Source organism: Colossoma macropomum, unplaced genomic scaffold (genome assembly GCF_904425465.1).
Source record: "Colossoma macropomum unplaced genomic scaffold, Colossoma_macropomum, whole genome shotgun sequence".
NCBI lineage: Eukaryota > Metazoa > Chordata > Actinopteri > Characiformes > Serrasalmidae > Colossoma > Colossoma macropomum.
This window is the reverse complement of record NW_023494802.1, coordinates 16,105,936-16,133,637: the sequence shown is the minus strand read 5'-3', so window position 1 is coordinate 16,133,637 and position 27,702 is coordinate 16,105,936. Positions and strand designations below refer to the sequence as shown.

The 27,702-nt window shown below is 39.9% G+C and overlaps 1 protein-coding gene across 2 annotated transcripts; it reads right to left on the bottom strand.

Annotated features, from left to right (window-relative positions):
* Window positions 1–245: 245 nt before the first annotated feature.
* On the bottom strand, window positions 246–26,989 carry sdcbp2 (syndecan binding protein (syntenin) 2). Of its 2 annotated transcripts, none has more exons than XM_036590858.1 (9): window positions 26,807–26,989; window positions 13,196–13,247; window positions 12,767–12,857; window positions 8,437–8,537; window positions 3,585–3,740; window positions 3,264–3,439; window positions 2,456–2,627; window positions 2,238–2,329; window positions 246–1,034 (listed from the first exon to the last, which is right to left on the bottom strand). In XM_036590858.1, the coding sequence occupies exons 2-9, from the start codon at window positions 13,244–13,246 to the stop codon at window positions 980–982; spliced, it is 894 nt and encodes a 297-aa protein (XP_036446751.1). In that variant the 5' UTR covers window position 13,247; window positions 26,807–26,989; the 3' UTR covers window positions 246–979. The 2 variants fall into 2 exon arrangements, with proteins under 2 accessions (XP_036446751.1, XP_036446750.1); XM_036590857.1 differs by having other exon boundaries at window positions 3,585–3,743; window positions 26,807–26,987.
* Window positions 26,990–27,702: the final 713 nt, after the last annotated feature.

The following is a 27,702-nucleotide window of genomic DNA, read 5'->3' as shown; positions in this document are numbered from 1 at the left end:
AGTAGACATAAAAATTTTAGTTCAGCTTCTTTTATTATAAGGGTTTAAAATTACATCACCCATCTATTTGACTGGAAAGAAGACAGTTGCAGCTCTCATATGACCCCCCACCTTTTCAGTGAAGCTTATGAAATATGAAAGTTATGAAGAATATGACAAAGTGCAGTTTGGAACCACCGGTGGTCTCAAGGAGCTAAAAAGGTTAAAGAAACAAATTTGTTTTAAAAATGTTATACCACTCTGAATCACCAGCATGATTATTTATGTTTATTTTTTATAATAATTACAGTATCTTGAGGCTACATTCATATATAAATTTCTAGGGGTCAATGAATTTACAGGATGACAGCACAACGGGTTATCAAAGATGATATATATTTTTTTTTAAAACAAGTTGAAATGAATAACAGGAATGAAATTCTTTAAAAAAACAAAAAACTGATCAGTCCGACCCTGTTTGCAGTCTGGCAGTGCAAGTCCGTCTTGGCACATCGATGGATCCTCTGAATTCTAAAGAGAGACTGTGGCAACCCGTGCATAGTATGAGACATCAAAAATAGTTTTGGGAAACTGAAATCAATGCCCGCAATCCTTTTCTTTCTTCGGAAGCCCTGGAGCAAACCTATAGATCTTTTTTTTTTTCTTTGTCCTATGACTAATCTAAAAAAGGTGCAATGTTAAAAGTAAAACTCAAAAGACAGTAATACTCGATGATAGCGATGGGTTATTATCATTACATATAAAAGACAACAATTAAACAATGGCAACAGTGACGAGGAAGATAGAAAAAAATGAACTAGATATACAAGAATGTTCAACATCTATAGTAGAAAAAAGGCAATTTTCTTATATGTTATAAATGAGCATGATTGAAAGGGAATATCTGCTCAGCGACACAGACAACCCATGTGACAGAAGGGTCCAATGGGAAGGCTGGAGATTGTAGGCGTTCTGAAAGGGGCAGCACTGCGTGAGAGGCTCAGACCTCAGGCACAGAGTGGTCCATGGCTGACCTCAGCAGGCCGCTCGACATCCTGCCATAAACAGAGAGAGAAAGGAATCAATATCCTAACACATGCCTAACACTTGGTTTCTTAAGCATTCAAATGCATTACTACACTTGAGCCTAAACATCTGAGTCTATAACTGTGCCGATAATAGAAGCTGTGTTTGAGGTTGCACTGAGCCTGTAAAGCGAGTTTAAACCTAAAGAAAGTGTTGAGTCTGCATGTTCACACCCCTTTGGTCTAAACTTTTGTGCCATATTGTGATGAATATGGTTCTTTTATTCATTTCCTGCTGGTTCTCACCATCTGATTCTGTAAGAACAAAGGGCCTCCATAACTCTCCTTGAGCCTTTATAGAAAATCCATCATCAAATCTGCCCCTTCATTGTCCTAAATCCCAGACTGAGGCTTTAAATTTAAGGTTCTGAACTGAAATCCAGCAGTGAGAGTCAGCAGCACATAAAATCAAGTACACTGCCCTCCTTCACAGTTTTCACATCCTCTTAAGACAAACCTGCTTGTTTTCCTTCCTTTTTTTAGTACAGGTAGCTTCTCCTGGGTTGATTAGTTTAATGCTTATAAATGAGGCCATTAAACCTTCAGTCTAATGGACAGAAGATTGCTTCTCACATCTTTGGACAGAATTCCTTATTAGGGTAATGAATCTTTGAGCTGACAGCAATTCAATTCATGATTCACTGGTTTTCAATTTGATTCAAAAGTAATGTTTACGTGAATTAAGACTTTTGATTTTAACTGCTGATTCCATTCAGCGATTCAAGCCTCTTTAAGAAATATTATAACGCATTAAAAAGCACTCCAAAATACTTCCGTATATGTTTTTTAGGCAAACCTAAATCAGTGAAATGACTTCATGAATGTTTACTGCAACACAGGTAACTGCAAAGGAATGAACTCCAAATAGTTTATTAATAAATTGTGATTTATTCAATGTTTAGGATTTAAAACCGTTTTTTCTTTGACACATGAAAAAGATTCAATACTATTTTCTTTCCTTTTACAACATGAGCAGCTGCATCAGGAGGAACTACAAACAATGCATCGAGAAAATAAATCGTTACACCACTCTGCCTTATGTTCTGTTTCAGTGTGCTCTAAAATCATTTTCACATGATTCTAGATTTTCTTCTTCAGAGCAATCGTGTTTTTGGCATACGCATACTTGGAAACTGTGTCTGAATTATGACATCAAAAATGTGTGGAGCTTACCTCTTAATCATGTGCTCATAAATGATCTTGGGCATAACAGTGATGGTCATGGCAGAGGGAGATGAGGTCAGGATGTCCTTGATCTGAGGGTCCTGGGGACACATGTAACGTGAGAAATTAGTAAACTGTTTGATATCATTTTGTATTACATCAAACAGCCAGCTTTGCTCTTTAATGTAGTAGTATGTTTCCATTACTGCAACAACAGCCTCTCTCACCTTGAGTCCGATGACATTTTGGCCATTGATCTCGCAGATGTAATGGTCAGTGAGGAGACCGTTGCGGGCAGCAGAGCCGTCTTTCACCAGAGAAGTGATGCGGCCAGACTTGAAGATGAAGCCAACGTGGCCAGAGCTGTCCTTGTGCATGGTGATTGTGCGCTGGAAGGGCCTATAAGCAAAGCAGCAAGAAAAATATAAGTTCCACAAGATGGCCGGTGCCGATAAACACCAGGCGTCTACAGTGCAAATATATCCATATTATCTAATATCTAAAAATCTGGAAATCTGTAGATTTACAAGCATTGTTGCTTCAAATCAGTCCAATCTGAACAGTGGTACTGTCCAAATTCCATATTGTGTGTATATCAGTGTGGAGGAAGCGCACTGCAGATGTGCTGCTCATGATAGAGATGTCCACACGAAGGCGCCAGAGCGACTTTGAGCTGTGTGCAACATCTCAAGCTGCGCAGTATTACTCATGCTGGATTGCTGGGTTTTTGTCAGCCACTCGTTAAAACTACAAAACCACATTCAGTAAAAGTTGGTTCTTTCCTTTCAGTGTGTTTTATATTCACTGTGCCATCCAGTTTGTCTATATTCTGTATAAATGTGTGTTATTGATCAAATAATTCACTGCTGACTGCAAATATCAGGACAGAATCCAGTAAACCTTTATGCTCCCTTTACTAAGCTTGAGAGAAACAGAGGTCAAAACTGCTCTATCCAGTCTAACCTATTAACCCTGATAGATCTGAATGAACTGCATCCTTAGACTATTTCACATCTCTATCTGCTGTCAGCTCACCTGTCACGGACCACAAGTTCAATGCGCGTCTCAGATGCTGCCTTCAGTGCCTTGTGGGCCTTGTCTGCGCTCCAGCCAGCACAGTTCTGCCCGTTGATCTGCAGAACTTGGTCTCCAAAACGCAGGCCAGCCAGCGCCGCAGGGGAGTTCGCCTGCACCAGCTGAATGAACATCCCCTAAAGAAGAGAGAAAGGCTGGTTTAAAACGTGTGTTACATGGAATTTATAAGACCTTGATTACACCAAGTGTTGAGCACACTTGATGTATACTACTGACGAATAGCCAGACTCTGTTCTGTGTTCTGTGATGAGATTTACTCACATTGTCGACGTCTCTCAGCCGAAGGCCGACCTTGCTGTCCTGGTCCTTGCAGAGGATGACCTCCCGCAGACCTTGGCGGATCTCGGCCCTCCTGATGCCCACGTCAGCACCTGTCACTGGGCGCACCATGCCCCCTACACCAGACGCCACAGCCACCTGCTGCAGAAAGACAGAAAAACAGCAGGTGAGAAATCGAGACGTGTCAGGAGGCGTAGTATTCGTCCATTACTGTGTGTTCTTATGTGATCTACCACTGTTTGGTACAGAAATAAAGATATTCAAACTCGTAATAAATTGCAATGTATTGTTGGTAAAGCTTCAAAGATAAATTGGATATTTTATCCTTCAGCAACCTTAAAGCTTAAAAACAAACAACTTGTTTCCAGAATCTTCTTTCCTATTGCGACATTTCTCCCTAAACTCTTCTGAGAAGAGTTTGTCTGAAAGATTTCCAGCCTTTGTAAGAACGCACTGATAAATTATTGTGTAATTTCCAATGGTTCTCTTATACTATATGTTGTATATTGCATATGGTGTTGTACACTGTTTACTCCATCTATGTGTTGTTTGTATGTATTGTGCTACTCGCATTACATCTTGATGCACTGTAAACAATGACCACAGACACCCTGTGTGGCAAAACAAGAAATCAAACTATCAATTAACTACGTTACCACAGTAACAGACTTTAATAAAAATGATTAACAGATGGTTTAAAAATGGCAAGACCATAACTATTCTGATGAAACACAAAAATATTATATTTCATCCCTGCTGTCCCAAAAACATGCCTCTCAATCAATTCTCGTTTTAATAATTAGTTATTTTATTCCATTTTAACTTCTACAGTATAGACTGATGTACTATAGACACCAGAAGGGAACAACAGGACTTTATAAAACAGTAAATAATATATTGTAATTATTTCATTTAATAAACCATGTTTCAAATACGAAGCGTTCTGGATGGTAATTTTATTATAGCTTCATTCCAGCTTTCTCAGCAAACATCTATGGTAAAATTCAGTGTAAAACTCTTTATAGAAGCTTCAAATACCAGAGTTGTAAAAGTAAAATTAAACATTGTGTAGGTACAGGCTAACAGAAATTAGCACTATACTTGCAGACAAAAGGCTCATTACAAAGTGAACATTTCTACATGAAACACTGCTCTAACTTTGAGCCTTGACCTTGCTATTTAAATGTTTATGACTATATTACAAAAATAATAAATTAATGAACTTACTGGAATATGCTGTGCTTTATATTGTTACAGGTTGTGCTAGGAGGTTGTGGAGATGACTGGGGTGGGTTCGGGGACCCTTTTCTTTAACGAGTTCTTTTCATCAGCCAAAGTAGAAACAGCTTAAAAAAAATGCAGTTCTCATGCGCTTAGCTGGCTCATATTGTCTACATCATTCAATCGTTTAAATCTGACGAAATTATCTGAATAAACTGGCCAACTGATGTTCACATCTGATTCTGTCTGATTTTGATCGTGCACTCCTGCAGTTTGTACAGCCTCTTAAGCTACGTTCACATTTCAAGCCTCATTGCTCAAATCCGATCTCTCTGACAGGATGGTTCACACTCGTTTAGGTAAGTGATTCAAATCTGTCATTAATGTGACGAACCGGCGTCCTGAAATGACCCACATGAGCTCATCCTACTCAGTAACGTCACGTGAATGAATCACGTTCATCATCAGCACAAACTAACGAGCAGAACGAGCTTCGCTGAGAAGATAATTGACTCTGATCAGCTCTCAGCTTCATTATTAGAGCGAGACGAAGGTGAAAAAGGTGAGATGTGTTGCTTTTCCACCGTTTACAGGCTTTAACTTCTGCTCGGCGCTGTTGCCATGGTAACGCTGAACGATGGCGCGGGCGGTGGAAAAAAAGCACATGAATTCCGATCTGAGCGTCACATTAAGGTTGCATGATCACAAATCAGATACGTATCTGTCCTAGGACCACATATGAAAGTGGCTCAGGTCGGATTTGAAAAGATCAGATTTGCGTGTCCACACAGTCCTGAAAACATCAGATCTGAGTCACGGTAGGGCAAAAAATCTGGGCCTTACAAATACATAACATATCAACACCATATAATGATTAATACCACCTTTATAACAGAACTAAATATGCATCAGGAGTTAGGCTACGTTCACATTACCAAGTTGAAGTGACAAAAAAAAATCTGATTTGTGCCACTTAAACCTGGTAAAGTGAACGTAGCCTTAAACATAACACTCTGTAATTACTTCCAAAAACGATTGAAAGATCATCCTTCTGCTGTATTTTTATAGAAGACTAAACTGTAGAAGCACGGTTACAGAAAACAGACACATCAAAATGTGTTTCTGGTATTGCAGAGCGAAGCTTCTACGCAGCATTTGTGATTTCTGCTCAATCTCCTGCTGTCTTGTGCCGTTTTCCATTCAACAAATTACAGCCAACTAACTAACTCCATAAGAATGTATGTGAGGCGGAGGTAGAAGACTGTAAATGCATGTGTGTTTTAGGGGATGTCTGGATTTTTCCCGTTTTAGATGATTATGTTCAATTTGTCAGGATTATTTCCTCTGCTGTGCTATGTAAATGTGTGTAAATTTGTTCTTAATGGGCTAAATGTGCCACACTGAGGCAGTCTGTGAATCACATGCAAAGGCCAATTAAGATTTCTGAGAATCAGCCAGTGGAAGAATGTCGGTGTTTAAAGACACTCCCCTAATTACTTCAAAGAGCGTTTGAAAGAGCATCCTTCTTCTGTTTTTTATAGCAAACTGAACTGTAGAAGCACAATTACAGAAAACTGACATGTCAAAGTTTGTTTTAGGCATTGCAGAGTGCTGGTCAATCTCCTGAGCCTTGTCCTGTTTTCCATTCAAAAATTACAGCCCACTAACTAACTGCATAAGAACGTATGGGAGGTGGAGGCAGACTGTAAATGCATCTGTGTTTTAGGGGCTGTCTGTGTTCTTAGGCAAAATGACTCAGAGGGGCCGCAGGCTGTCTCCACAGCCCACAATTCCTTGCTGCACTGTGTTCTTGGAAAGAGAGGACACAGACTGACTCATACAGCGGGAGTGTGTGAGCTGGGTGAACACGGGTGGGTGGGTGTTTGTGTGGGTATGTGTGTGCACAGAGTCCGAGATGGCGTTAGTGTGGGAGTGAAGCTTGCATTTGCAGTGACTCTGGCCTCGTCCATCTGCACTGACTGATCTCCCTCATCTCCTTTTGCCATTATTGTGTACTGATATGTGCTACTGCTCAACTTTAGCTGACGATGATGAGATCACTATAACCTGCCACCGTCACAAGTTTGGTTATGACATTACTCTGACGCTGATGAGCGGGACTCTGCCAATATCAGAATTTGATCACTCACTATAACTGCAGCCAAAATTTCAGAGCTGTGCTGGAAGATGGTGTGTGATCAGGGTGAAGGTGTCGGAGAGATTCTGATCCATATTATAAACACTTTTTTTAAACTAGTCAAGTTTCATTCACAATCTGCTGAATTTTCATAGTCTATTAAGAATGATTCTGGATGGCTGTAGCAAAAGGAGAAACGTTAGATTAGTGTTCAAAAGTTCAAGAATTATGATGCTACTACTCTACGACTTCACTGAATTCACCTAATTTGTAGGAGGATGTAAAAGGACAAAATGTGTCAGATGAGCTTTGAGCCTTGAATCTTGCTCATTTTAAATGTTTATGACTATATTACAAAAATAATAATAAATTAATGAACTTGCTGGAATATGCCATGCTTTATATTGTTACAGGTTGTGCTAGAAGGTTGTGGAGATGACTGGGGATAGACAGTGGATAAAATAGCAAGCCTGAAATGTACACTATAAAACAGGCGTGTTGTTCATCTCAAACAATATATAAAATGTTCTGTTCCAAAATGTATTAAGAGTATGTTCTTTTTTTCCCATTAGTTGCATTATTGGGAGTGGGCCTTACAAGTACATGAAATATCAACACCATATAATGATTAATACCACCTTTATAACAGAACTAAAAATGCAGCAGGAGTTAGGCTACGTCCACATTACCAGGTTGAAGTGACAAAATGTATCAGATGAGCTTTGAGCCTTGAACCTTGTTATTTAAATGTTTATGACTATATTACAAAAATAATGAATTAATGAACTTTCTGAAATATGCCATGCTTCATATTGTTACAGCTGGGCTAGGAGGTTGTGGAGATGACTGGGGTGGGTTCGGGGACCCTTTTCTTTAAAAAGTTCATTTCATCAGGCAAAGTAGCAAAAAGTGTGCTTAGCTGGCTCCTATTATCTACATCATTAAATCATTTAAATCTAACGAAACGATCTAAATAAACTGGCCAACTGATGTTCACGTCTGATATTTCATCTTAAAGCTTGTGTATGAATACTAGCGGAGTAACCTATAAGCAGTCTTCCGAGCTTGTTAAATAAAATCATGTTTACTCCTACGGTGTGTTTACTATGACCCATCTTAGAAAGGTGCAGGGAAGGACATACAAGAACCATGTTAGTACAGCATGATACCTATGAATATTTATGCTCCTCTGAATGCACTGTCTCAAGTGCATGCAAGTGTGTGCATCTGTTAGGACTCTGTTTCATATCAGTGAAAACATCAGTTCATATCAGCTGTTAATTTAGCCTGCAAAGTGTGCATTTCAGGGGAAAAAGTAAATTAATAATGTTATTATCCATGTTGCCTGTTACGTAAATAAAAACTGGCCCCAAAAAAATGGTCCTCCGGTCAATAAGGCTGTAAAGAAACTGGAATAGACCATAAAAATTCATGATTGGTGCATCATTACTGCATTTCCTGCACACACAAACTTACATTATCTGCAGCTGGGACGAGTGCCAGGTTCCTCTGCACCTCATCGCTGTTGAGACTGAGTCCCATGTACTCACCCAGCTCCTCCAGATTTGGGTACAGACCTGAGAGACAAAGAGACAAAACATTATAGGTAAAATATACATACAGTAGCACTTTTGCATTAAACATGGCACTGACAACACTGTAGTCAAATGCTGGATGTCACAGCATTTTTGCTCAAGTTTCCATATGAAAGCATCCATAATAAAACAAACTAAATCAATGAATATACAGGGTGTCCCAAAAAAACTGACATCATTTGAGATGATGTCCTACATGTCCTGGCAAACGAAATTAAATAGGCTTCACGTTGAACAACACAAGATTTATTTTTCAAAATTCAAACAAGAAATTCGGAGGGATGTAGATTTTAGAACCGATTTCACAGCTTCACAATTGTAATATCTTCCGATACTGGTGGTCGTCCAGATCCCTCTGCCCTGCACAGACAGCCTTCCACTTTGAATTTTTTTGTGCCAAATCTGCTTTCCAGTTGGTGCATTTTTATTGAATTGTCTCAAAAATGCACGCTGCACACTCTTGTTTGCCTGTGTTCGAGCTTATTCTAACACACAAAATGCCTTTTCATTTCTAGTGAACGCCATTCTTCAACCTGAAAAAAAACATTAAAAATTAAACTTGGTTAGCTGAGATCATTTGAGGGAGAATTGGCTGTTATGATGTCAATTTTTTTGGGACACCCTGTATTTAAATCATTCAACTTCAAAAGCACTCGGCCCCTCTTCTCTCTTTGGCCCCATGAATGTTTACATAAAGTAATCAGTAATGACTTCCTGAATTTAATCATGGCGACCGGGGCCACATTTCCCTGAGGCTCCACCTCCCACAAGTTAGCCAGAGCTTAGATAGGAAAATGTCAGCCTCTGCCCCGCCACTGCTAAACATGTGCAGGCAGTGACCACCATTTTCACTGCACACACTTCTGCGAACCTGTAGGACAGGCTAGGAAGTGCGAGAGAGTGTGAAAAAGCACACAACCCTACAGCTAAAGTAAACATAGACATTTACTAAGAGGACAGCCCCCTTCTAGCCCAAATGAGTTGAGGCATTATTTACATGTAGACCAAATACTCAGACAGTGGATGAAACAGCAAGCCGAAATGTACACTATAAAACAGGCGTGTTGTTCATCTCAAACAATATATAAAATGTTTTGTTCCAAAATGTATTAAGAGTATGTTCTTTTTTTCCATTATATACATTGTTGGGAGTGGGTTTTACAAATGCATGAAATATAATGATTAATACCACCTTTATTACAGAACTAAAAATGCATCAGAAGTTAGGCTACGTTCACATTACCAGGCTGAAGTGCCACAATTTGCCCTAATGTGATTCAGATCTGATGTTTTCAGGGCTGTGTGGACACGCAAATCTGATCTTTTCAAATCCGACCTGAGCCACTTTCATATGTGGCCATGCGACCTTAATGAGACGCTCAGATCAGAATGCATGTGTTTTTTTCTCATTGCGCGTGCGCCATCATTCAGCGTTACCATGGCAACAGCGACGAACAGAAGTTAAAGCCTGAAAATGGTGGAAAAGCAACACATCTCACCTTTTTCACCTTTATTTCCAATAATGAAGCTGAGAGCTGATCAGAGTTAATTATCTTCACAGTGATCTGCTCATTAGTCTGTTTGCTGATGATGCACGTGATTCATTCACGTGACGTTACGGAGTAGGATGTGCACATGCGGGTCGTTTCAGGACGCCGGTTCGTTCACATTAATGACAGATTTGAATTGCTTAACTAAACGAGTGTGAACCATCGTGTCAGAGAGATCGGATTTGAGCAAAAAACCGGATTGGGACAAGTTAATGCTAATACTCTAAACTCAACATTATATAGCAATACCAACTCTAACTCTGTAGAAACACTGCAGAAGTGTGACATTAATAATTCATGCATTTTTAAAATACAGGTTTTCTCCAATTCTCAAGTCTCATTAGGTTGAATTTTTGCCAACATTCTGTAAAGCCTCTCCAACCTTCCAATGGCTGCTACAACAAGAACATTTTTGTGGGTGGAGAGCAGAAGAACAGGGCATTTACTGTAGCACAGTGTTTTTAAATTATTATTTTTAAGGCAAAACATACAGATCAGAACCAGAGAGCTGCTGGGAGATCATACTGCAGACGTGGCCAAAGCATTAAAGGCACCATATCAATCACTTAATGCGTCTTGTGGACACTGGTGTGCCTAGGATGGAATCCAGTGGGTGGAGTACAGAGGGGAGGAGGGAGTTATTACAGGAAACGAAAGAGAAAACAGACACAGGCCACAGTAACAGAAAGAGTGAGGAAAGGTAAAAGACTTAAGCGGAAATGGTGACATCGCCATTGGTTCGCAGCCCAGGCAAGACCTCCGCCTGCTGCTCTTTTCTTTCTCCTTCTTTCCTGTCCACAGGCCCAAACCCACCAACACCACCACAAGCCTGAAAAGTGGTCCCCCCTCTCTCATACATGGTGCTGACAATGAGGTCACCATGACTACGCAGAGTTATTTCAGCTGACAGTAAACAAAAGCCCCACAGGCCCTGAGGGCAACCAATCCTAGAGGAGAATGTGAGAGAGGTAAACAGCAACAGAGAATGAGAGAGAGAGAGAGAGAGAGAGAGAGAGAGAGAGAGAGAGAGAGAGAGAGAGAATGAGGAGGAAGAAAAAGGGGAAGTAAAAGAGAGAAGTGGAGAAGAAAGCAAATGCTTGATTTATAGGGGTGTAACGATACATGTATATTCAAGTTCCACACGATTTCATTTGGTTTAAAAAAATAAGTTTTATTTCAAAAGCTTCTGAAAAACAGATAAACAGATCTAGATGCTCCTGTTTTTTATAGCTTAGTTGCCCTATAAAAGAGAACAACTAAGCTATAAAAACTAGGAGCATCCAGATCTCGTATTCAGATAAATGTGAAAAATAACAACAGTATATGATTAACAACATTATTTTGTCGTCTGGTAATTTTAAGACAGGCCCTAACACTGAAGCAGGAGCAAACAGTGATGGCGTGTGTTCAAGCTTAATCTTTTGTCAAACAAAATATCCTATAAGTGCAGCTCAGTAAAAGTTGTGGTTGTACTATACTGTCATCTGCAATTTGGCCACAAAACCCTAATTTTTCTAGTAATAAAGAACAGAATAATGAATGTCACACAAACTTTACTGCTTATCTTAGCCTGGTGCCTCCTTCTCTAAAGATAATTCACCTGAAGCTGTTAGAAACAGGCTGTCCTGCCTGATATACGACATCGGAGACATGATTTTACAAAAGCTGAAGCCGTTTTGTCTGTCTGAAATCTGATGCTGTGGTCTGAGGATGTCTTAAAATGTGCTTTGCACCATATACGTAGCTTTTTGGACAGGTATCATACCTGCCTGCAACAGAGAGCAACCAGTGGGGCTCAACAGCTGTGTTTCTACAAGAAGCTCATCCATGTTAGGTTCAATAAATGTGGTATTATTGTATCACTCAACAAGTTTAAGTTCAGTGAATACTCCTGTCGTCCTATGATTTGCCTAAAAGAGGTCAATAAATGAACGAAGTGCTGGCGAATGAGTTTATACTGTCACTGGGCGCTGCTTCCGCAGTAACTCGATTAAACGTCAGCGGGCAAAGGCTGCTATGTCTGTTGCTAAGATTAACAATAGATATGATACTCCCCGAGGCCTAGTTTTGATCACTGACAGTGGTTTCCACAAAATACAGCAAATATTAGTCCCTCAAATGAGATGCAAGGGTGTCAAACTGTTTTTAATTTCAATATACTATTGCCGTTATTTTTAATGTTCATTTTTCAAATGTGTGTTGAAATTGTTACACTCTTGTTTATCTGTTTCGATCCTAACCGGCACACTTTCTCTTGCTTATCATTTTCTCTTCCTTATCATTTTCTCTTCTAAGAGGAGTTTTACTCATGGGACCAAAATGGGCTCTCCTGGAATTCTTTGCTTGCACTAAAAGTGAGTAAAGTGAAGAAAAAAAGGAAAGTGAGAAGAGGAAGAAAGAAAAAAAAACAAGCTTAAAAGAGGAGACTTTTCAAGGCTTGTGGGTCTCAGAGCTCCTCAGGCAAGTCTTAATCTGTTATCGTACAACCACAGTACAGCCTTGTCGAGCCTTTCATCTCAGTGTCTCACTCAGCCTACACAAAATGAAAGCAAGCACAAAAGAGGAAGGGAAGGAGGGACAGAGGACCCACAAAAAAGGGCAGTCATCTGGAATCTTACAACATGAAGTGAAAAAGCAGGCTGCATAGAGCCTGGGACTCACTTGAGCTCGGCATCCCCTGCGTGGCAGGCTGGTATGCGCCCTCAGTGATGGCCGGGGCAGTGGAGGTGGACTGGGCAAACTGGGACTGTGCCTGCAGGAGAAGAGATATTCATTCAAATACTGTCCAGCCTGCATTCACAAAGCAACTTAAAGAGACAGCCAGACCAGCACGCTAACAACAAATGGAAGCTGGTCACCAGTACTCAGCATGACCTCTGACTAATTCATTGCTTTGATTCAACTGTTCCTTTAAATATGCCAGGACTTATAAACAGAGCTTTGTCACTGTGTTGTTAAAAGCAAAACTGATTCAGAAAAGGATCTTGCAGACAACTTTATTGTGAAACTTGCGTGGTAAAATGTCAATGTTTCATATTAGTCATAGATTTCACTTCATCATAATAAGAACATTATGAAACATCAACTTGCCTTCATGACCTTGTCCACCTTCAGGTCCTCCAGTGACGGATACAGAGACATCCTGAGAAAAAGGGGAAAGATGATGAGAGTTGCTAAATGAGAGGACACTAAAATGCTTATATTTCACAATATGGAAAGTTCCAAAATGCAGGACTATGTAAGCTACATGTATAAATACACTGATGTACAAACAAGCAGTTCTGTTCTTACTCTGACTTGACATGAAACATAAGTAAAACACACTAGAACAAATAAGTAAACCAATTATTATTATTATTATTATTATTATTATTGAATGTTTACTGAACAACTTCCACTAAAAACGGGTGATACAAAATGGATACTCAAGGTCCTTAAGATCTATCGCCCTTTTCCAAATGATCCAATCCGGATCCAGCTACTCAAGTTCTTTGAGAAGGGTCTGGCTGCAGACATGCAATCTCTGCCTGACATGCACCGCCAGCCTATTAATGATGACAGTGGACGCTCTGCCAGTGTTTTTCGGTTTTATGAGGAAAAACAGCGAACTGTTGGGCAACAAGAGTTACACTGAGCATATCGCTGCTGTCGGAAGAAAACCTCGTATCTCCAAAATGGTAACTTTACAGGAGAAGGAAAAAACATCCTTTACTTTTAATGTAAGTCAATGGAACCAGACTTTTGTTCCAAGTGATTTTGGGTCATTTTTTTGGTCTATTCATCGTGAAATTTACACACAATGTAAAGGGCAAGAGGCATTTTCAAATTATGTCAGAAAACTGAAAAACGGAGATACGAGGTTTTCTTCCAACAGACGTGAAATATTAACGCTGTCATTCTTGTAATAAGGTAATTAAATATAGAAACTTCCAAAATAAAACCACAACGATAAGCATGAATGTCATTTTTTTTTTTCAGAAAAAAACAATCAGGCTACCATTAAAACTCATGAAAGCCATGCTGAAGATGATTAGAACCGTTAGGAATAAAACCTTTTTGCTTCCTAAAGGTTTTGGCTTGATGGTCGCCGTTAGAGAAACAAATAAATGTATCTTGAATCAGTCCCAAAACACCCGACTAAGGCCCAATCCCATTTCACCCCTCGCCCCTACTACTTGGCCCTTAGCCCTCTGTTTTGCGCATTCACGTCCAGGGTTAGGGTGTCCCAATTTTTATTGAGAATTATCTCTGTTAAAAAATATGATAACCACTGTATTATCTTGTTGTTTCAGGGTATTATGGTCGTTTTCTTCATAACAAAAATCACTAATAGCATGCTAATGTCTGAGTAGCTAGCTAACTAACTTTCCCGTTCCACCTTAAATAGTCCAGCAGTTCTGACGCCTGAAGCGCCAGAATGTAACTGCTGCACCATTTATGGTGAAACGGGAAAATTCGAACAAGAAACTGGTGAATACCTGACTTCAGCTTCATATCACCAAAGAATTAGGGGTGGGTGATAATAAATAATTGTCTTAAACCCCCCTCTGAAGGCATATGATGCCCTAAATGTAACTAAAGCCCAGCAGTGAGGTTGCTGAACTTTTCCCTCCTCTGCCATCACTGAAGACGCGCCGGGTCGTCTACAGAGCACCGCTAGTAGCCTCTTAATGAAGCAGTGTTTTTTTTTTGTTTTTTTTTTTAATTTGAGGGTCCCATTTCGTAGGGCAAGATTTCAACCACTACCCCTTATAACTCAGTTCCAAGGGGTTAGGGTGACACTCGAAAACCAGGGGTAGGGGTAAAAAGAATAAATGGGATTGGGCCTAAATGATTTGAATCCTTTACACCGTAATATCAACCCATCAGGAAAACACAGAATACCATTAGAGACTACTGGACACCACCAGGAACCAACAGACACTTTTTATGGGTTCTATAACACAAAAATGGAGTTCACTAGCTGTGTTATGGACGAAAAATGGATTAAGTGATGATATCGCTAAGCAGAAACAGCCAAAAGTTAACAATTGGGCTGCTTCTGCTGTTGTGGCAGAGACTGCATGTGCACGTGACGTCACCGGGGCTGAGAGTGCATCTGTCTGAGAGTGCACGTCTGCAGCCAGACTCTATTGAGTTCTTTAGAAGCATCTGAACATTAAAGCCAAGAGTGCAGGAAACTCTAAACGTAACTTCTGAAAATCCATTAAGAACCACTGGGGAGCGATATGCATTAAATACACAATTAGAAGAGAGCACAGCAGGTCAGACACTTTCACACTAAAATGCTGCCAGCCTGCGTCATAGCTTCTTATAAAGACCACAGTACAGACTGTCCATCAGACCTACGCAGCAAACAAAGACCCGTATAGGTTTCCTCAACTCACGTCATGATTCATGATTCTAACAGCCACGTCCCTCAGGCATTTGGTTCGCTGTAATGTAGCCGTCATGTTATGAAACATCCCACCTGTGAGACCATCTGTGTACCAGAGAAATTAAAATGCAAAACCACCCGCTACCTATTAACACCGCTTTCTCATTAAGTCTGTGAACATTTGGCATTAAGACACTTAGGTGTGCTAGTACCACTACATGCTGAAAGATAGCAAAAGCTGAATTTTGATGTCAAACCGCATGTTGTTTACTAGTAGTAATAACATTTACTTGTTAAATTACACTGAAGATTTCAAAATAAAGTCAGCTAACATGGCTTTTCATACGGAAGTGTATTTTGCAATGATTTGAAAGGTAAAAGCTGCAAGCTCACATATTATATAACAAGGTTTTGACGAAAGGTGCCAATTTCAAACACAGTCAAAACACTGGCAATGCAGATACACAGGGTGATTCAAAAAGATTCATCCGATTTCAAAGCACCATATTTTTAGAACTGTGAGGCGCCTAGGAACCAATCACAATCCAATTGAAAGAGGGGGTCATAGAGTTTCTGACTGTCAGTGGAAGATGGCTCCCTTCAGTCTGAGAGGAGATGAGACCCCTGAACAGAAAGCGTTCTGCGTTCTCCACTTCAATAAGAGTGAATCCGTCATAACTGTGCAGAGTGATTTTCGTGGACAGTGAAGCTCCAACAGCTCAGAGCGTTCGTCGTTGGTTCCACAACACTGGATGATCTCCGAAATCGCACTGAAAGAGCCGTGAGTGCAGCGACACCCGACATGCTCAATCCAGTACAGGATGAATTTGACTATGGCGTTGATGTTGTCCGTACAGCTGGAGGAGGTTCATACTGAGACCTTGTAAAATTACATAATAAACTTTATGCTCATTTAAACCATTTACAGTTTACTGCACTGTTCTGTAATGATTTACCAGTGAAATAAATCATTTTGGGATAGGATTAATCTTTTAGTCACCCTGTACACTGTCAGTTTCCACTTTAAAAATAGTTTGACGCGGCACACATTTAGACTGGATTGTATCAGATCTGATTAAATATGCCTGGATCAGCATCCATAATAAAGATTTTATCACATACATTTCTATCAGCAGATTTACCACCCACACTCCCTGCCAACATTTATGCAATAGTGGTGTTGTCCAAGATGTCTCCTGTTCCTCTCGTCAGGCAATTCTGGCCAAGTCAACACTAACCAAACACGGACGACATGAACCAAACATTTTGTTATTTATTGCATCAGATTTCCATTTGTGAAAATATTTTCTCCCAGGGATTTTTCTCCCAGGCGTTTTTCATCCAGTGCTTAAAGGCAGCACATTTTAGTGAGTTTATTACTGTTCTCCACCTCGTGCTGACTGTCCTTCTTTTGCTAGAACATGTAAAAAGCCTTTGGAAAACTCCTATGAGGAGTTTCTGGCTGTATCTGAGCTGAGATGGGAAATGACACTGCAGATTGGATGGTTTTCTGTTTCTTTTTTCAGGGATTTTTTTTAAAAACAGTCAGCAGATGGCCCCTTAGTGGTTCTCCCACCGCATGCGCTGCACAGCAGAGCAAAATCTATGCTAGTGGCAAAAGACTAAAAGTGGTATTAACGCTCACTCAGCACGGTTCAAAGTATTAGTCGTTCTGTGAAGATAGCATTTCACTGGTGCTCTGAAGTACTGAAAAATTCATGATTTTAAATACGTAATAGTATCAGCACTTCATGATATGTATATTGAGTATTACTACTCTTTGCTAAAAGAATTTCTTACACAGTTGGCAAAGCCTGTTTCACTTGGATTGGTTTGTTTTATTTTCCCATTTTAAAATTGCACCAAAGGAGTCAGTTATGGTTCCTTACTGCTATGCACATGCATAAACAGAGCAATGACGACTCGTAGGGAGGCACTGATACCACTTTTCCCCTCCGTATCACAAATAAAACATACTCAGCTAAACTAAATCACATTTACTTCTTGTATTTTAATATTACTACTTTACTTGCAATGTAAGTCAATGGAACCAGACTTCTTTTTCCCTAGTCATTTAAGGTAATTTCTTTTGGTCCAGTCAAATTTACATACATTTACATGTCAAAAACTAAAAAACAACAAAAATGGAGACACATTATATATGTGAGATATATAATATAGAAAGAATAATGTGATGCTAATGATAATATACACATTATGTGATGCTTAATAAACCCAATACTGATTTTTTAATCAGTATTTACTATTATGTAGTTGGTAATGCTCAAAATAGTTAAAAACATCAATATAAGCTAAGGCACACATAAGCATGCGGCAGTTTCTCTGGCTCAGCAAAAACTGCTAAATGTTGTGTCAACTCTGAATTTCTCATTCATGTGACCCGTTTGTTTGTGCTTACATCTCCTACTGTCAGACTCTGAGTTCAGTAAATATCACTGTTATTCACACCGTCAGCAGCAGCGGCTTTCTCCTGGCTTGGTTGAAGCAACTGGACGTGAGAACCCACAGCTGGGTGATAGAACTGACCGACGAAGGCGCACCACAAGCGGGGCTAGTGGACACTTAGCTATGCCAAAGGCCAAATCAAGGCTAAGGGCTATAATTACCCCAACAGACCAGGGGTTCCTTTCATATTATCTTTCTAATGTTCACTCCCTCAATAACAACCTGGACTAACATTAACTCCAACTGGTTCTGAGAACACAGCGAGAGATGAGGAATTATAGACAGAAGCCATTTAGGTAAGGGGCTCCCCTTAGCATGCTTTACACTGTATGTACACTGTTAATACCGTCTTATTTGTGGGGTATCAGTGAGACTAAAACCTTCTAGAAAAATTCTAGTACATCACTCACTACCATTGCCATCCCACAAAATACTGGCATTACAGATTTCACCATGAGCATTTTTGCTGCTGCTCGTCATCCCACACTGCCAACGTGTTGTTAAGCTCCGTCTACGGGCAGAAACTGCTCACAGACTAGATAGTATTACTATAAGTAATAAATTATCTGTAAACTAGGTGCAAGTCTACTTTTAGGCTATTAGATTATAGTGCAGCACTGAGGTATGAATTATGGCCTTGTACATTTCTAACTTGGAATAGTTTTGAGAGTGTGAATGTGGTTTTAATCTCGTGCTGTAGTATAGTCTTGTATTGAGCAGTGCGATACTCCACTTCTGTCCTGAATCCAAAGTTCTGAAATTGTGACAACTAGGGTTGGGCGATAAAACAATAGCGATAATTATCACAATGTAACTTTCCTCGATAGAAATATAAGAAACGTTCGATAAAGGTTCGATATAATAAACCTTTCTCACACTTCCACGGTCCAGCGACGGCCCTGGTGGCGTTTTCTACCACAAGGAAAGCAACACCACTATGCCGTCGCCAAGAGAGGGCGCACTTCCGAGTTTTTCAGTATGATCAGAGAGGGAGGGGGTGATGAGTAAAATGAGTCACCAAATACACTTTAGCAACATCTGAAACATCTGATTTATTCCTTGTTAGAGTGGTGTGATCGGCGATCTGTTCTCCTGTGACTGAGTGACGAGGTCAGTGGTGTAACTATACTGTCCTACAGTGAACTCGCCTCTTTCCTAACATCCTAACCAGCTTTAGCAGCGTTAAATCACGTCTGCTCCTCACAACTACAGCGCAGTTACAGCCCTCAGTCATATTTTAGTATTAGTGCATTCCCAAGCAACAAAAGTGAAACAAGAAGTGGGTTCGTGCAAGTTACAGCCCTGATTTAAACTAAAGTAAACTGAGGACGCTGTATGTGTGGCACTGGAGAGTGGGAGAATAGCAACTTCCCAGGCTAGCTGTTTAGCAGCTGGTTAACTTGAAGCAGCGCTCTGTCACTCACACAGCACGGCGAATTGATGTGACTGTAGATCAAACAAGTCAAAAAAGCCCTAAACAGACAGCTAAAAATGATGTTTTCTTTATAAATTACGACTAATACAAAAATTGTGTCCGTGCTGTTCCATCTGGTAAAAACAGTCAACCAGAAATTGATATTATTTGATATGAAATTTTTTATAGTGATAACATTTTTGGCCATATCGCCCAGCTCTAGTGACAACACTAATTTGCAGGTGAAATTAGACCTTTTATTTGGGTAACCATGAGGAAAACAACTGCAGTAAGTGGTTAAACCAGGACTCCTTCCCTTCAGTGGATTTTTTCCTCTGTTTAACCTTTTATTTCCATAAAATGTTAACATATTTTCCCACCAGCAAACACAGAAGCGAACACAGTGATACCATGCGCTGAAGCTTAATCTTTGTGAAATAAAAGAATATATTAGCGCATTTCAGAAAAGGATGTGGTAGTAGTATACAGTCATATTTTAATCTGGCAATGAAACTGTAACTAACATAGTAAGAAAGAATAAAATTGTGAAGGGAAAAAAAATCTACACCAAACTACAGGTAGCTTTTTCTCCAGTGCCTCTGCTGGAACACGTTCGACCAGTGCAGCTCAACAGCCACGTGACTAGAATTCTGTAATCTCATCTATGCTTCAATCATCTAATCTATGCTACGCACATTAAATGTGGCCTTAAATGATTCTTTTAAACATCACTCAACATGTCTAAAAGTTGTGTTGATGTGGGGGAATACTAGTGTCTTGCTATGGTTTGCTTGAAATAAATCAATAAATGAACAGTGAGCTTTTACAGTCACTGGACACTGATACCACAGTAACTCATGGTCACAGACACCAGGCACAGGCTATGTGAATTGGACAAAAGGAGTTGGCCAGCATGACTTGTTTGCATGGTATCATAACAAAAACATTTAGATGCCTGATACCATCTCTGAAAAACACAATGAGTGATACTTTCACTGTGGAATGCAGCAGACTGAACCACGATCGCAGAGAGACCCACGGCTAATGGAGATGAATGAGGGGTAGAAATAATCACAAATCCATTCGACTGAGAGAGAAAGAGTGAGAGAGAGAGAGACAGGTGATCCTAGAAGAAGCAAGTATAACAGTGGCCTACGTCATTCTAGCACATGACCATGAGTAATACACACCTGAGGTGTAGCAACAGGAGTGTCACTCAATGAAACTCTTAGCGGGTCAAGTTTCCTAATGTACACTTAACATCGGCCAAGACAAACATCAGGCACAGTAAAAGGATAATAAAATCTTCCACAACTGCCGACGGGTAATACACTTACAATATCTAAACTGCTGAAGTTCACCCTTCTGATGTGAACAGGTTCAACATTAAGGTTACCCGCTATGGAAAATCCAGCCCTCAATCCTTATCGTAGTACGTGCCTGAATATAATTTCCTTTTTATGATCACAGACACATGAGAACAGATCACGGGTTGTAAAACAGAGCAAAGGGAAGCCGGAACAGTAAAAAGGAGACAGGAAAAAGTCTCCTAATCCAGTTTAAATTGACCATCCAGCACCACATACAGCACGGAAAAGAAGAGCTCTCTAACGTGTAAATAAAAATAGGTATTAAATCTTAGACGTTTTTGATTCACGTCAAGAAAAACTAGCATATAAGCAGTTCAGACATTCAGATACACAGTGCAGGTTTGTTATTCCTAAGCTCACCTGTGCAAACAGGTTACTTTAACACACCTAATCTAATGACTGTATCTCTAATTGATTAATTCTGATTTTCTGACATGGAGAGACAGCAACAGGCTCCAAATGCGATTCTGATTCCACACCTAGAATGACTCTCTACGCCATTTGTGAGCTCTTGCAAATGAACTAATCAAGCAACAACAAGCAGCCTGAACAAGAAACAACTGGGCTGCCATTTGTCTAATTACTTATGGTCACCTAAAATGGTTAAATAACCCAAAACAGACGCAGACAAAATACCCCCATTGATATACATAACGCTGCTGTTGAAAGAAAACCTCGCATCTCCATTTTTGACGTTTTTCGTTTTTGACATAATTTGAAAATGTCTGTTGTCCTTTATATTGTGTGTAAATTTCATGATGAATGGACCAAAAGAAATGACCCAGAACAACTCGGAAAAACATCTGGTTCCACTGACTTACATTAAAAGTGGAGCAGGTTTTTTCCTTCTCCTGTAAAGTTCCTATTTTGGAGATACGAACCTCAATTGGTTCCATTTAAAATTCAGTATGATAGTGTAAATAACCAAAACGATCTCTAACCAGGTTCTTACAGACTGTAGCTTAGGACGCTGAAGCCTGTTAAACTGTACCCTTCCTCCACACACAGAATGAGAAAAAAGAAAAGGAAAACTCTCCCACACATTCTCATGAATAATCTCCCACAAAGCCGCCTAAGCAGAAAAACTTTCCTCCCACATTGCAATCCTATCCACACAATACATCACACATCTGCTGTCAAAAACGAGCTCTCATTCCCAAAAAATATATCTGAACGGGATTTGATTCAGAACTGCCAGCACTGAGTCTTGTGCACACGATTATCAGGTCTGTAATGCACTTTGTCCTTTAAACATTACTAGTTTATTAGTGATGATGTTTTTTGTGATTTGAGCTCTAATTCAATAATTCTACATAGGACTAAACGATTCATCCAAAGGTTTATTACACCACGTGAACGAAGAGCTGCGTCACACAGTGCCATTATTCTCTCCAGCACACCTGCAATAAGCTACTATATAGTTGTATGGAAATGTTTGAGCAACCCTGTCAAATTACACGTTTTGTAGATTGTCAAAGTGAAAATAAGTATAAATCCTCTACAGAAAACAGCTGAAATTTTTTAATTACTGTTTATCTACTGAATTTAACACGTAGGTAAAAATAATAAAAACAAAAATGTGGACTACAAAAGTTCTGGCTTATTTTATAAATCGCTGCGGTTGGAACAAAATCTTGTATCTCCATTTTTGTCGTTTTTCAGTTTTTGACATAATTTGGAAATACCTGTTGCCCTTTACATTGTGTGGAAATTTCAAGAAGAATGGGCCAAAAGAAACGGCCTAAAATGACTTGGAAAAATGTCTGGTTCCATTGACTTACATTAAAAGTAAAGTTGGTTTCTTCTTTTTCCTATAAAGTTACCATTTTGAAAATATGAGTTTTTTTTTCCGACAACAGTGACATCATAATCTAAATGGCAAACGGTCAAAACTCAGTTTGTGCCTCGAGCCCTTCGAGCTTCAAGTACAGTTCAGTTTGACCCGCCATCCTTCAAGACGCATGGAAGACAAGCATCGAGACTCTTCTCTGTCCTGGCACCCAGGTGATAGAACAAACTTCCGCTCCCTCACTGTCTTCGAATGCAAACTTAAGACCCATCTCTTTCGGAAGCACTTAAGCAAACACTAATAAAAGTACTTATCGAAATGCACCGTACTGCACTTATGCTATGTTTACTTCTGTATCTTTCTTTCTGGCAGCATCTCAGCTTAAGGGTAGCTTGGACTTATTTGTACTAGCTAGGATATTTTCTCTGAGTAGACAACAAAGCACTTTTGTAAGACACTCTGGATAAGAGCATCTGCTAAAGGCTGTAAATGTAAATGCTAAACTCAGTTATTAAACAGAAACTGCACAGTAAAATTTGCAAGAAAATTTCATATTTAAGTTCTCTGTAGAAGACATTTTAACTTCTTTGTAAAAAAAATCAACAAAATTTCACAATTTTGCATACAATTTTATGTATAAATGCCTTCTGTGTGAATGTTCCATCTAACTCTGCATTTAGAGTAGGGCAAATATATCATATATTCTCATATATTTTAATATACTGCCTTTCTTTCTAATACTCTCAGCCCTGATGCTGTGGCTTATAATTATAGGTTTGGGTCTTTATAACTTGATAATGATCAGCAGCCAACATGCTACACAATTTACAACATAAACCCTCTTTTGCAATCAAACAAATTAACATTTACACTTATCTTTGATTTGAAAGTACAGACTAAAAATCATTTCAGGAGAAGAGGCCTGCTACACTGTCACTGGGGTGGGACCCTCAAGGGTACATCTCAGTCAGGGAACATAACTGTACCATAATCCACTGAAATTATATTTTCTAAGCTGTACTGACTCCACACACCCCGTCTCGTCTCCAGGCGTTTTATTTTATTGTTCTGTTTTAAAATATTAGGACAAATACATACTTTTCACCTGGAAAAAAACGTATTAAAAGGTGCACAACTGGACCTTAAACCACTGTTGTAGCTTTGAGGGAACATTTACATTGTTGGTACCTTAATGAACGAAAAATGTACCAGCACAGAACCTTTATTTCTGACAGTGTACGGTAAGACGCCTCTACCCTCTTACTTCTTATTTTCTTTTTAAGTGAAAACGTAATGTTTCACATTAGGAACAAGTCTCCCCAGCAATGGGAACAAAGACCACCTTACCATACTGCCCCAGAAATATTAATAAGTTGGATTTTCATCATAAAAACACAAAGTTGTCCACTCGAACTATCTAGCATTAGTGTCTCATGCTAGCTATAACAATCATTACATAACTACTCTCAAAACTACTTCTGTTTATATTCTGTTTCTATTTTACTATCATCAGTCTTTTGTCATGGCTAATTAAAAAGAAGTGGAATAACTGACACAAATGAATAGAGGAAGCAAATTTAATTTTAAACTATAATATTTTCCGTGTTGCATGCTTGAGAAAGAATTAGCTAAATTGTATTTCCTATGGTTGTGTGGAATGACTTGTTTATGTGTGGAGCCACACAAAAGGTGTACATTGGGAAGGGCAGTGCAGGATAGTGAGTCAGCTACTGTAACACAGCCACCTTTCTCAGTTAGACTGCCTAAATAAATAGCCTAAAAGAAATTCTCTGTAATATGGCGTACACCCCAGTAAACACTTAAAGCCACAAACTATCATGCAGAACAATCAAGTACACACTGCTGAATGGACAAGCGCTCGAAACACACTGGATCTTCACAAACGCTGAACTATCATCCTCTCCCCTGCCTCTCAAAGAGATGTATGCCTTCATTGTCTAGAGAAGAGGACTCTCTATACTCCACAAGTAAGTCACTATCAGCAAAAATGCAGTTTTTAGTGCCCATTTTTTCCGATTAATGACTTGGGAAAGACTCAGGCCCAAGATTTAATTAATTAATTAATTAATTAATTAATTAATTAACATGTTTACAAGCACACCAAAGGTTGGATACTTGATACAGTAACTAGGACTGCTAGCCTAAATAAGATCTGATCAAGTAAATAACAGACTATGAGCCTAATGCGACTACATTATGTGGTTTAAACCAATATTGACCAGACTATACAAGATAAATCGAGAAATATATATGCTCAAATCGTTACACTGACCCTGACGTAAATAACCTGTAGGTGTGTCAGGAAGGGAGCGTTCACTGCTGTACAGTCAAGCTAATCTGCCACGCATGCAAACAGGACTCTAAATGGACTAGTCTTATACAAATAGGCTATTTTGTGCCTGTAAACACAGTTAACGACAGTCAGTCTACTGTTATCAGAAACAAGGTAGAAAGATTTACTTATGCCGGTCCATTTTTGAATCTCATTAGAGAGTCTGTGTAATATTTAACAGTGTGACTGGGCACTTACAGGAAACAAATATAATCTGGATCAGATGTCTGTTATCCCTAAGCACACACTTGTGCTCCAACACCCCAATCCCCAGGTTTCCAGGTCTTGGCTGAGTTGATGGTGAGCTCCAACAACAGAGCAAAAACTGTTCTTTTAAACCCAGTATAGTGGGCGAGTCCTCAGTATGGGCCAAAACGAGCTATAGCCATTTCAGTAAGGCTGAATGAGTGCTATGCATGACAAATGGCTCTCCCATGGCAACAGGCTGGGACTAAGAAAGCAGGCCAAAGAATAACCTATGTGGTAGCTAGCCCCCCCACTGAAAACGCCATAGGACTGGAAACGATTTTAAACGTATCTTATAACTAAAAACCTTCATATTGTAAATTAAGCAAATGGTCAGTGAGTCAGACGCGTCAGTCAATAAAAGTCAGCTGTCCAGCGTCACTGGATCAGATGACGTCGTCGAGGGAAAGTCCCTTCATTCCTTTAACTTCAGCCCAAAATAAACTACTGCTAACCCGCGAAGCAAAGTCCAATATTCAGACTTATTCTCACGCTTAAGACTAAACCAGACTCTGCTGTTCATTACGAAGCCTGTGCGACTCCTTTGCTCGTATTAAACCTTCAGCGCCACTGAAAAGGCACATTTTTGTACTGCGAGTCCAATGTAAACAGGTAAACTCAGCTAGCCAGCTATCAGGCTTTATTCAGGAAAAACAGTGACGCTATAACGTCAACTTTAAACGTTATATCTTTGACCAGGTGCTAAACTGTTAGCTCGAAGTCAAAACAGGCAGTGTTGTCAACACGTTCATAATATAAGCTTGTAAATACATATTGAACATTGGCCGGCTAACCGTTAGCCATCTAATAAGTCAGCTACCGCCACAGACATGCAATAACAACAACCACCACAACCACAGAACTAATAATAACGTATTATAACGCTACATAACGTTAGCTGGTTCTCCTAAGTTGGCTACCCAGCCAGCTAGCTGCTTCTTCCTTCCCGTAGTAAGTTAGCTTGTTAGCTAGCTAAGCTAGCTAACTTGTTATCGAAACCAAACACAAAGCTATTGATATTTAAGCTTGCTGACTTCATACAGCAGGCTGTTTGTGAGTCAGTGTGATACATACAAAGACAAGATAACGTTGAACCCTTCTGCCTAACTTAATTTGAACACTTTGTCACTAAAGCGTCGCTGTTTTTGTACGGATAACGTTAAGTTACTTCGCTGCTAGCAAGCTTAACGTTACTTCACAAGAACTCCAGGCTAACGGTTGACTTGGCCAACGCAAAGCTTGTAAACATTAACTTACTAACTTAACTCTAGTTTTTAGCGGGCTAACTGCTTCAGTAAACGCTTCTAAAGAAGTGGACCTCATAATATCGTAATAAACAAAGCGGTCACCTCACGGAAAAAACGCTGTAACCTACTATAGGTTACTATATATAGCTACGACACACACCGTCAACTCGACTTCTTTGTTCTTAGGTTGGTTAACTAACTTTTATATTTAAAGTTAGCGGGGTTGGTTCGCCAAGTTAGTTAGCTAATACAGTTTCTAACATCCTTAGGTTAACTAACGTTGGCTAAACTACCAAGCTAGCGGACGTTAGTTGTGTCCAACGCTGTTGTTTTCGCTGACGTTAGGTTGGCTATCGACATCATTTATAGAGTTCGTGGTATCTGAAGTCATTCCGCTCTTATTCAGCTCGTGTAAAAAGTGGGAAAAATGTAGTCTTACCTTTCTTTCGATTTCAGGTAAAAGTGTGGGAAATGTAGCTGGATAATTAAGTAGGCAGAGGCGTAAGACACAGCAGACAAAGACTGTCTCACTTTTCTGTCTCTCTCTCTCTCTGCTTGGGCAACGAAACGGCAGTCTGAGAAATGGAAGTCAGCTGCGAGCTTCCTGCTCCATTAGCTGCGTGACGTGTTCGCTGACTGCCCACATCCCATCAGCTGAGCAGCTAAAGAAGGCCATTACTCACCTACGGCTTTTACTCCTATCACTGCTCAGAGGCTTTGTAGTTCTACAGTTACAGACTGTAGTACATCTGTTTCTCTGCATACTTTGTTAGCCCCTTTTTACTCTGTTCTTCAGTGGTCAGGACCCCCATGGACCCTCACAGAGCAGGTACTATTTGGGTGGTGGGTCATTCTCAGCACTGCAGTAACACTGACGTGGTGGTGGTGTGTTAGTGTGTGCTGTGCTGGTCTGAGTGGATCAGACACAGCAGTGCTGCTGGAGTTTTTAGACACTGTGTCCACTCACTGTCCACTCTATTAGACACTCCTACCTTGTCAATCCACCTTGTAGATGTAAAGTCAGAGACGATAGCTTATCTGCTGCTGCACAGTTTGCATTGGTCATCCTCTAGTCCTTCATCAGTGGTCACAGGATGCTGCCCACAGGACACTGTTAGCTGGATATTTTTGGTTGGTGGACTATTCTCAGTCCAGCAGTGACACTGAGGTGTTTAAAAACTCCACTCGTACCAGCGCAACACACACTAACTCACTACCACCATGCCAGTGTCACTGCAGTGCTGAGAATGATCCACCACCCAAATAGTACCTGCTCTGTGAGGGTCCATGGGGGTCCTGACCACTGAAGAACAGGGTAAAAGGGGGCTAACAAAG

Bases quoted from the DNA above. Each gene is read 5' to 3' on its own strand.
- sdcbp2 (XM_036590857.1), bottom strand. From the start codon at position 13,246: ATGTCTCTGTATCCGTCACTGGAGGACCTGAAGGTGGACAAGGTCATG. The intron at 8,538-12,766 runs GTGAGTCCCAGG...TTTGTCTCTCAG, and splicing joins GCAGGGGATGCCGAGCTCAA to GTCTGTACCCAAATCTGGAG. The intron at 2,628-3,263 runs GTGAGCTGACAG...CTTTGCTTATAG, and splicing joins GAACTTGTGGTCCGTGACAG to GCCCTTCCAGCGCACAATCA.